Below are 11,103 nucleotides of genomic sequence, written 5' to 3'. Positions count from 1 at the left end.
AATTTGTATTCCTCTAGTCCACATAATTTTGACCCAACTTCTTAGTAATACTCAAGTCTTAGGTTAATGAAAGAGCACCTTCACCCCCAATTTCCAACCAGCTCTCTGCCCTGAATAGCATCACCAAACTTCTTGAATTAACTTGACAATGGAGGGAGCTGGGCCTGAGAGGATGTCCCCTAATCTAGGAGCTAACGGGATACAGGTTGGAATCTCAGTCCCTGTCAGGCTCCAATGGACCTGGCAATCCTTTGGGGAGGAGAGGTGTTGTGGGTTGAAGAGTTCTTGGTGAGTTAAAGACTGATTCTTGTCATTGGCTGTGAATGAACTCAAGGCCACGGGATGTGAGCAGAAAATAGGATGAACTCTGTCTCTCAGAATCAGGCCAAAGACAAAGAAGGCATAGAAGACCCTTTGAAGCTACTCAGGCCATTTGGGAGGAATGTGTGAGTGTGCAATGAGGCTGACTTTCAAAGATGAAACTATGACAAGATCAGAAATCTGTGTTTTTGAGCCAAACTATGTCTATCTCTAGATTTGTTTTTATCTTTTTATTCTCATAATTTCATTAAACTAATGCTTCATTCATATCACAGTGTGTTCTATGGCCAGGCACTATTTTAAGTGTTTTTGTTTTGTATTAGTTTTTATATTATAATTATTTTGAGTGACAGAGAGAGAGAGAGAGAGAGAGAGAGAGAGAGAGAGAGAATCTCAAGCAGGCTCCATGCTGACAGTGCAGAGCCGGATGCAGGGCTCCATCCCATGAACTGTGAGATCATGACCTGAGCCAAAATCAAAAGTCAGATGCTTAACCGACTGAATCACCCAGGTGCCCCCAGGCACTAGTTTAGACCTTGGGAATACAGTGAGCAAAACAAGTAAGATTCCTGCCCTGGAGCTTACATTTTAGTTGAGGAATACAGATAATGAGTAAACAATCAGAAAAGCAAGTTAAGTTTAGATAGTGATAAGTGCTATGAAAAAGGTTAAAAAAAAGGACACTGAGACAGAGTGACCAGGGCAAGGGGAGGGAGAGGTCTACCTACTTTGGATGGATGGGCAGGAAGGTCTCCCTCGAGGAAGTGGCATTTCCTCTAAGTAACCAGAAGATCTGAAGAATGAGTGATCCAAGAAGAGCAACAACTACTGTACAAAGGTCTTGAGGTGGAAACATGTTTGGTTGGGCAGTGCATGTTGAGGTAGAGAAAGCCAAGGGATGAAGTCACAAAGAAGGCAGGAGTTAGATCACACAGAACTGTAATTCAGAGATAGGGACTTTGGACTTTATTCTAAGGGCATTTGAAGCCATTAGATAATGTTAAATGGCAATGAAATGATTTATTTTAATTGTGAATTTGAAATTTGGCAAGAATGGAAGCAGGGGGGCTGTTAAATTAGAAGTCTCTTTTAAGAGTCCAGGTGAGACATAACACCTACTCTGACGAGGTGGTTACTTTGACAAGGAGTTAGAAGGAGGTGAACAGATTCAGGATCTATTTTGTTTATTTTTTTAAATGGTTTTTTATTTATTTTGAGACAGCGAGCGAGCACAAGCAGGGGAGGGGCAGAGAAAGAGGGAGACAGAATCCTAAGCAGCCTCCACGCTGTCAGCGCAGAGCCTGATGCAGGGCTTGAACCCATGAACCATGAGATCATTACCTGAGCTGAGATCAAGAGTCAGATGCTTAACTGACTGAGTCCCCCAGGTGCTCCCAGGACCTATTTTCGAAGTAGAGACAACAGAACTTGCTGGTGGATTGGATGTGGGGTATGAGGAAATGAGAGGAATCTCTCAGGGGGATGCTCGTTCCATTTACTAGATGAGAAGGCTGGGAAAGGAACAGGTTTTTGGAGGGAAATCAAGGGACCTGTTTTGCTCATGCTTTGTTTGAAAGGCCTGTGAGACACCCAGATGGAGACAGTAAGCAGATAGCTTGATGAGTGAGAATGAAGCGGGTCTTCAGCAGTCTCTCTGAATTTACAGCCTGTGTGTGGAAACTTAGTAAAGTCTGAAGAGGGGCCTGGAAGGGCGGCCCCATTTCCTCTGGGCCAGCAGAAGCCCCCTACAAAGGCCAGGCCCTTATCATCTGAAGGGTTTGGCATGCCCGTGGGTACCAGTACGCTTCATTTCACATAAGTAGAAGTGCTTAAAGACTTGAGAAGGTCAAGCAAGTTGTAAACTGCTATTTGTCATTTACCTACGTTTCAATTAGCCAAGTGCTTTCTCTTTAATTCTCAATGATCTTCAGATGGCTCTTAGCATGAAGTTTCTGGTTTCCGCTTCTTTCTCATCACTCCCTGTCCTGGCTTCTCTAATCAGCCTTTAATTCTGTGGGATGTTTAAAGTAAAAATCTTTAATCCACCCCTTGATGATTTGGGAGTGCAGGAGAGGTCTCTAAGGGAGCTCAGAAAATTGCTTGCCTCTTCACTACTTCTGGAAAGTTGAAGAGGAAAACAAAGAGTGAGACAAACAGGTGGTTAGGTTGGAGGGAGGGACTTTAGGTTTGGTGGACAGGTGTGCTGGACTAATACTGAACTCCAGAATCAAGAGCTGTCTCCACCCGCTTGCGAGCAGCCCTAGGCTCAGAGCAAACGGGGACCTCCCAAGAGGAAAAATGTGGCAGTGCTAAGCCCAGCATGCTAGGGTACCCTGGCCAAATTTACTTTCTGTCAGTGGTGAAATGGTTACACCTCTGGGAGAGGCCGGGAAATAGCCCTCCTCATTGGAACTTGGAGTGGATAAAGGGCATTTTCCTCTAACGGATAATGGAAATGTTCACTGTTCATTGGCTGGTTTTACAGATTTTGATTTTCAGTAAGTAGGGCATGGTTACATTGCACAAAACAGGTATCAAGCACAATTCTGCCACGTATTAACGGTGTAATTTGGGGGAAAGTTTCTTGAACTAAGTCTCCGATTTCTCATTTGCAAAAATGAGGATACTGTACTGACCTTGTGAGATCATTCCTATAACATGTCCAGCGCACTGCCTGGGTCAGAGTCGGCACTATTATTATTACTGGTCATGATGGCCGTCACTACGACTGTGTTAGGAAATCTGCTAGGTGCTAGGGATATAAAGATAAAAGACATAATCTTACCATCGAGAAGCTGAAGACTCTGCAAGGAGATAGGAATTAAAAAAAAAAACATTAAAATCCAGTGTAATGCATGTGTGGTAGGGTTTCTTACCCAGGAGGGTGCATGCCAGTGATACACTGTAGTGAGACTAAATCTGTGTAGTCTGAGACAGAAGAAACAACTTGGAATTGTGGAGCCCCTCCATCCTCATTGGATACGGGGTCAAGTAAGTAGCTCCCATTGTTTGTCAAGAAATCAGGAAATCGCCTGTGATTTTAATCTTTTTTTTTTTTTTTTTTTTTTTTTTTTTTTTTTAATGGGAGATAGTCACTAGTGAGGTTAGAACAGGGACGGCTCTAAATCCTGAGTGGTGAAGCCAGGGTCCTGAGTAGCCCTCTTGATGGTGCAAAGAGCTCATTACTTTGGAATCTACACCAGGGGCCTAAAGTGGCAGAGCCTGAGGTCCACGGGATGGAGGTGACACGGAGACAGGCTGGAAAGGCCCTACTCGGGCCCAGATTCTGACACTGCACTGACCCTGCTGTTCTTTTTTTTTTTTTTTTTTTTTTTTTTTTGTTTTTTTTTTTTTTAATTTTTTTTTTCAACGTTTATTTATTTTTGGGACAGAGAGAGACAGAGCATGAACGGGGGAGGGGCAGAGAGAGAGGGAGACACAGAATCGGAAACAGGCTCCAGGCTCTGAGCCATCAGCCCAGAGCCTGACGCGGGGCTCGAACTCACAGACCGCGAGTTCGTGACCTGGCTGAAGTCGGACGCTTAACCGACTGCGCCACCCAGGCGTTACTGTTTACTTGTGTTAAACAGCTTTGCTGCCTTGCTCCTGAGCCACCTCACATGCAGAAGCTACTGCCTAGGCATCTTATAGCTGTAATCCATTAATCCTCACTGCATCATCTAACTGGGAATTTGGCTAGGAGCACTTCCTGTTAGAGAGCTCTGGAGTGTGTGGGTGGCCCATCCCGGAAAATAAGCCAAGTACCTTCCAGGCATCAGGGACACATGGCCAGTTTGGCCACATTTACCCTTCTGCCTGGGCCATTAGACTGAGACACTAGACTCCCTTTCGGGCACCTCTTAAGCACAGAAAATCCTGAATTTGTAAAGGAGAGGCTTCTGGAGGTAGGATAGTTTGGACTTCTGGGATTTCTATTACTGGTTTATGAGGGCTCAAGCATTTGCACTCTAGGGATGAACGGGGAGGCACAACGTTTGTACCCCAAACTGTGTAGGAGGCATCCTGGTCACACAAGAGAAGCATGTATGAGCTACAGTAGCATGAAGCCAGGGGTAATGAATTCTGTAAGAGGAGGTGTTGGAGGAAGACTTCTGAGAGGTCAGGCCTGAACAGGTTTTAGAAGTATGAGTAGGCGTTTACAGTGATAGAATGGAGGAAGTTAACTACAGACAGGAAGAACAGCATGGACAAAAGCTTTACTAACTCGCGACATAATGTGGTGTTAGTGAACTCAAAGTAGGTTTGCCCACTTTGCCACGGATTGTTTTGGTAGATTCATTTCTTGTTCCCACATTTCATAGATACTGTTCTGTAGCTCTTCACAAAGTACAGGTTTTCAACGTTTATTTATTTTTGGGACAGAGAGAGACAGAGCATGAACGGGGGAGGGACAGAGAGAGAGAGAGACACAGAATCGGAAACAGGCTCCAGGCTCTGAGCCATCAGCCCAGAGCCTGACGCGGGGCTCGAACTCACGGACCGCGAGATCGTGACCTGGCTGAAGTCGGACGCTTAACTGACTGCGCCACCCAGGCGCCCCACAAAGTACAGGTTTAATACGTGGACATATATGTATTTAGAATATTGCTTGGTACATGGTTAGCACGCTCTTAGTCACACTTCTGATAACTAAGCAGCTCAACTTTGTCTGTATAAGATGTAAAACTACTTTCAAGCCCAACCAACAACCATCCTTTCCCGTTTTCCACTCTTTCCCGCGCCTAAACACCCAATGTCAAAAGCCAACCAAGTTAAGAGGCCAGTCTAAGATAGGTACACCACAAAACATCCAAAATGGAAAGGCTTTAAATGTTTCTGGTCTGGGGATGATTCTAGGCAAACAAATAATATCTAAAACAAGTCTTGAGGATTTTGTTACTTCTGAAGTCTCATTTCAGAGGTTTGTTTGAAACTATCGCATTTGACCCTGTAAGACCACCGTCCTCTATAGAAAGCTGCACGTTGGAGGCGGCACCGAGAATAGTGAGGAGTGTGGAACTGGGCTAGGTGTGGCGGTTCCCGCAGCGAGTGCCACGTAACCAGGGCGCTCCAAGTAATTTGACATCTAGGAAAGGCTAAGAGAAGCGTAGGCCGGCCCGGATATTAGGGCAGAAGACTCGGGTGGGAGCAGAAGCAATGAGCCGTGCGGCCCTGGGCTGGTGGGCAGCCTCGGGGGAGGAGGACCCCGCGTGGGGCGCGGGAAGATGCGAGGAGAGGAACGTCACGCGGTGCCGGGTACCTCCCAGGAGCGCTGGGTCCAATGGGAGGAGGGCGCGAGCCGCACCTCAACCTGCCTGGGGACGTCACGACGCCGAGGCGGACGCCCGGCCAATGGGAGGCCGTCACGGGCAGGGGCGGGGCCCGGAGGAATTGGGCTGGCTCGCAAGGAGACAGTTGGCGGAGTCTTGAGGCCGCTGCCGGAAAGGGGGAGGATCGAGCCGGCGGCTGCGACGCCGGCCTGCGCTAAGCCTCTCGCCCGCCCTTGCCTCTTACCGCATGGTGCCGGCTTCTCGCTAAGCTGGGGCGGCGAGGCGAGAGGGACGCACTGCCGGGGCGGCTCGGAGTCGAGGCTTCCCGTCGCCCGCACTTCCTCCTGTGGCGCCCGTGCGTGGCCGCCTCGGCCAGCGGGATGGCGGCGGCGGCCCGGGGGAGTGGCCGCGCATCGGCGCCCCGGCTGCTTCTGCTTCTGCTGCTAGCGCTGCTGTGGGCCCCGGCCGGCGTCCGCGCTGTGCCGGACGAAGACCTTAGCCTTCGGAAGAAGGAACCGCCGGCGCCCGCCCAGCAGCTGCAGCCGCAGCCGGCGGCCGTGCAGGGCCCCGAGCCTGTCCGGGCCGAGGTGAGCAGGACGGGCCGGGCCGGCTGCGGAGCCGGTGCACCGGGTACCAGGCTCGCGGCCGCCGGGAGCGCGGCGCCCGGCCCCGGCTGCCGGCGGGGGGAGGGGAGCCCGCCCCGGCTCCTTGGGGTGGAGGCGGCGGAGGGCCCTTCTTCCCGGGTCGGGCCGGCCTCGCCCGGCTCCTTATGGGGGAGGGGATGGGAGCGCCCAGCAAGGAGCCCGCTGTAAACCTCCAGTCCGGGAGCATCAGGATGCTGCTGAGGAAAGGGCGTCTTGATGATCAGATGTGCCCTAAAGAGCTGCAAGTACTCGTTCCGGGTAGAAAGTTTGTAACAGAGGACAGCGGGAGGCTTTTCGTATTCCCTGAGGATGAGAACATCGGCCATTTCATTGTTGAAAACGCTCATCCCCAGCTGCTTACCCAAATTCAGCTTTGTATGACCTGTGGTTTTTGCCAAATATATATGGATTATGAAGAGTGACTCTCACTTTTTAAAAACGTGCTCTGGCTTGCAGGAAGTAACCCTCAGGAACGCAGAGGAATAAGCCGTCTTTGACAGTACAGAGTGCTGCAGCGTACGGGATGCCAAAACTAAATTCATAAGCATACCAGAAAGAACCCTGTCGTTTGGCCTTATTAACGACTTTAATGTATGTTAATAGAATCACTTAGTCACTTGTGTCCAGAACCTCGGCGGCAATTTTAAATGTCTTCCCTGTATCGGGGAAGCTTTCTCCTCATTTCCAATTTGGACTCCTGAATTGAGGCCTCTGTGGTCTCTTCTGCTAGGAGAGGTTTGGCGCTCAGCCTCCCAGGCTACATTCGGCCCGTCGCCGCCCAACTAATCTTTCTAAAACTGAATTCTGTTTTACTTCTCAGAAATCCTCAGTGAATTGTCCCCGCATACTGACTTCAGTCCATCCTCTAATGCAGGATGTTGAGGTTTCTCCCTGAGGTGGCGCCCAGTCTTTTTTAGCCACGGCACCCTTGCTCATATGCAATACTCAAACCACTCTAACCTGAGACGCGCCTTGTGCTCCAGGGCTAGTCTCCCAGATGACAGTCTCCCTAAAAAAGGCTTCAGTGAGCCTGGAGCCCACTGGTCAGAACCTTTCCCACCTTTCAGGAACCCGCAGACACCTACTGTCTGTGAAGACTTCCCCATAACTTCCAGTTTAAACGTGATTTCTCTCTTGCCTGTTACCCCTGGGCTCAGCTGACCCTGCTCACCTTTTCCACTTCTGAACTTGAACTGAAATGCTGATTCATGAAATGTATTCTTAGTGTTTATCATTTAGCTTTCTGTCTTTTAAAATCCTCATCTGTCATTAACTTACTACTTTTCAAAGACTAGTTTGGGTGAAGTAACTTAGAGAGATTTTGAATGTAACTTTCCAGGCCTTTTCATCAGAGCTCTAGTCCTATAGTGATTTTTGAGATATAAATAGTGGTAGGTGTGGCTATTAATAATACCCGTTTAGGCGCCTGGTGGCTCAGTAGGTTAAGCATCTGACTGGTTCAGGTCATGATCTTGGTTTGTGGGTTTGAGACCCGCATCTGGCTCTGTGCTGACAGCTCAGAGCTTGGACCCTGCTTCAGATTCTGTGTCTCCTTCTCTCTTCCTCCTCTCCGCCACTCACGCTCTGTCTCTCTTTCTCTCAATAAATAAATATTAAAAAAATTTTTAATAAAAAAAATAATACCCTTTTAGACAGGGAAAATCCAGACTTGTAAAATAAAGGCAGCAGTATGCAATGATTGTATTAAGTGGTCTTAAGGATGCTTGTCTTTAAAACTGGAGATGTGAAGGGAAGGGGCAGGCACAATCTAATAAGATTTTTGTCTTTAATATTTTGATATACAATTGACCCTTGAACAATGGGTTTGAAGTGCACGGGTCCACTTATACATGGATTTTTTTTTCCATACAATACTATGAATATTCTCTGTTATGATTTTAACATTTTCTTTTCTCTGGCTTTGTTATAAGAACACAGTATTTAATACATACAACATACAAAATATGTGTTAATTGATATCAGTTTATGTTATCAGTAAGCCTTTCTGTCAACAGTAGGCTATTAGTGGTTGAGTTTTTGGGCAGTCCAAAGCTTTATGCAGATTTTCCAGTGTATAGTGGCTCAGCACCCCTAACCCCACACTGTTCAAGAGTCACCTGTTTTCTCGGTGGTTCTTTTAAGATAGGAATTTATTCTAAACTCTCTATTGTATGGTAGAATCTAATGATCTTGTTTTAATTATATTTTCATCTAACTTTGATATGGCTCAGAATTTTTTTCTCTACAGTACTACAGCATGTTAGAAGAGATTTTTCTGTCATGTTTTCTGAACTGCTTAATATAAGTATCATTTGCTTTTGTTGTCCAGTTGGTAGAGGTAAGATATGGTCAGGGTTTGGGGCGCCTGGGTGGCGCAGTCGGTTAAGCGTCCGACTTCAGCCAGGTCACGATCTCGCGGTCCGGGAGTTCGAGCCCCGCGTCGGGCTCTGGGCTGATGGCTCAGAGCCTGGAGCCTGTTTCCGATTCTGTGTCTCCCTCTCTCTCTGCCCCTCCCCCGTTCATGCTCTGTCTCTCTCTGTCCCAAAAATAAATAAACGTTGAAAAAAAAAAATTTAAAGATATGGTCAGGGTTCAGTCTAATAACCATATAAGCAAGGGCCAAGCATTGCTGGATATCTGAAAGTTTCAACCATTTTGCTTTGTAGTTACATCCAGTAGATCTTTTAAAAAGGTAGGATATTTAAATTTACTTTTTTCATGCCACTGTGTGAGAGTGGACTTCTGAAAATGGAGGGGGGAAAAATCTCTCCTTTGTTGGTAGGCATTCAGGTGTGAGATGTAATAACATAGTTATATCTCCCAGGGTGCTTTGAAGCAAGATAGCTGAACTTCTGATAGGGCTTTCTACACTGGGTATTTTTTTTTTTTTTTTCCTATAACCAGGTAAAAAAGTTCACTCTCTACTCCTAGTTACAAATAAACCTCAGTTTACAAAGCCATGGAAAGAGTAGTTGTTGACTACTTTGAGTCCTTTCCTTTATGCAGTTTATGCTTCTAGTGACTTACTCCGGTTTTTCTTATTCTTTCCCTGGACAGAGCATGTAATACAAGAAGCATTAAGTCCCTTTAGTTTAGGGAGATCAGGCAGTTTATAATTTGCTGCGTATTCTGGAAGTCCAAAGAGCTGCTCTGGTTGCAGAGCACTGTTGATAAAGCCACAAAAGCCTATTACCTCACCCAGTACAAATTCTTATTGTATTTCTGCTTTACTGTTTCTTGGCATTTGTTAAATTTTTTTTTTTTAACATTTATTCGTTTTTTTAGAGACAGACAGAGTGTGAGTGGCGAGGGGCAGAGAGAGGGGGAGACATGGAATCCAAAGCAGGCTCTAGGCTCTGAACTAACAGCACAGGGCTCAAACCCACGGACTGTGAGATCATGACCTGAGCCAAAGTCAGACACTTAACCAACTGAGCCACCCAGGTGCCCCTGTTTCTTGGCATTTCTTATCTATGAACTGTCAGAAGGCCTTCTATTTTCATGAAGTTGCACTTCTGCTCCATCCAGCCCAACCTCCCACTTCTAGCCTCTTTACAGCGAAGCTAGAGGCTGTCAGGTGACTCTTGTCCTACTCTTGATTGCTGTGTCAAAATGAAGTGATAATTATGTTGATGAATTTATTTGGTGGTATTCTATCCATCAAAGCGATTCATTTAAAAAAAATCAGTGAAACTAAATACATTTAATACATTTCAAATCTCAATTTATAAATATATTACCAAACAGTAACATGTATAAAAATAATGTTGTTAAACTCATTAAAACAAAATGTATTGGGGTGCCTGGGTTGCTCAGTTGCTTAAGCATCTGACTCTTAATTTTGGCTCAGGTCATGATCTCACAATTCATGAGATCAAGCCCCATGTCAAGCTTTGTGCTAGCAGCGTGGAGCCTGCTTGGGATTCTCTCTCCCTCTCTGCACTCCCTTGCTTGCACGTGCTCTTTCTCTCTCAAAACCAATAAACTTAAAAAATGTATTTATGGGGTGCCTGGGTGGCTCAGTCAGTTAAGTGTCTGACTCTTGGTTTTGGCTTAGGTCATGATCTCACAGTTCACGAGTTTGAGCCCCACATTGGACTCTGCACTGAGCGTGCAGAACCTGCTTGAGAATCTCTCTCTCTGCCCCTCCCCTGTGTTCTCTCTCTGTATCTCTCTTAGAAATAAATTAAAAAAATTTTTTAAAAATGTGTTTATAAATTCATATAAATATGAATTAACAAATAACATTAAAAATAAAATATTAAAAAATAAGGGCGCCTGGGTGGCTCATTCAATTGAGCATCCAACTCTTTTTAAAAAAATTTTTTTTTTCAACGTTTATTTATTTTTGGGACAGAGAGAGACAGAGCATTAACGGGGGAGGGGCAGAGAGAGAGGGAGACACAGAATCGGAAACAGGCTCCAGGCTCTGAGCCATCAGCCCAGAGCCTGAGCATCCAACTCTTGATTTCAGCTTAGGTCATGATCCCAGGGTCGTGGGATTGAGCCCGGTGGCGGGCTCCATGCAGAGTTTGGAGCCTGCTTGAGATTCTCTCCCTCTCTCTCCGTCCCTCTTCCCATCTCTTTCTCAAAATAAAAATAAAAATAATAGTAATAATAAACAAACCTAACATTCACAAATAAAAATAACTTACATGACAGTGAAAATTTATAATATAATTTTATCCTTTTTTAATACAATCTCTTAAAACCAGGTTTATCCATGGTATCTTGTTTGTGTTTATTTATTTATTTATTTTTTATCTAATTCTTTTTTTTTTTGAGTATATGAAATTTATTGTCAAATTGGTCTCCATACAACACCCAGTGTTCATCCCAAAAGATGCCCTCTTCAATACCCATCACCC

At 45.8% G+C, this 11,103-nt stretch overlaps 1 protein-coding gene and 1 long non-coding RNA gene across 3 annotated transcripts in view; both read left to right on the top strand.

The window, feature by feature from the left end:
• Window positions 1–4,093: 4,093 nt before the first annotated feature.
• Window positions 4,094–5,030, top strand: LOC121035505 (uncharacterized). Its single transcript, XR_005792924.1, has 2 exons — window positions 4,094–4,674; window positions 4,894–5,030. It is a non-coding gene; the product is annotated as an uncharacterized LOC121035505 (long non-coding RNA).
• A 696-nt stretch (window positions 5,031–5,726) lies between these two features.
• The window catches only part of TMEM165 (transmembrane protein 165), a 36,053-nt gene continuing 30,676 nt past the window's right edge, over window positions 5,727–11,103 (top strand). Inside the window, exon 1 of one of the 2 annotated variants that reach the window (XR_005792908.1) lies at window positions 5,727–6,178. Coding sequence is in view for 1 of the 2 variants with exons in the window: in XM_040483182.1 (XP_040339116.1) it covers window positions 5,972–6,178 (207 nt within the window). In the remaining variant the exon portion in view is untranslated. The remainder of the gene's footprint in view (window positions 6,179–11,103) is intronic. The other variant, XM_040483182.1, reaches the window with a different exon arrangement.

This window comes from Herpailurus yagouaroundi, unplaced genomic scaffold, assembly GCF_014898765.1.
Source record: "Herpailurus yagouaroundi ecotype Mexico unplaced genomic scaffold, PumYag 28, whole genome shotgun sequence".
NCBI lineage: Eukaryota > Metazoa > Chordata > Mammalia > Carnivora > Felidae > Herpailurus > Herpailurus yagouaroundi.
The sequence above is the reverse complement of the archived record's forward strand: the minus strand, read 5'-3'. Positions and strand labels throughout refer to the sequence as shown.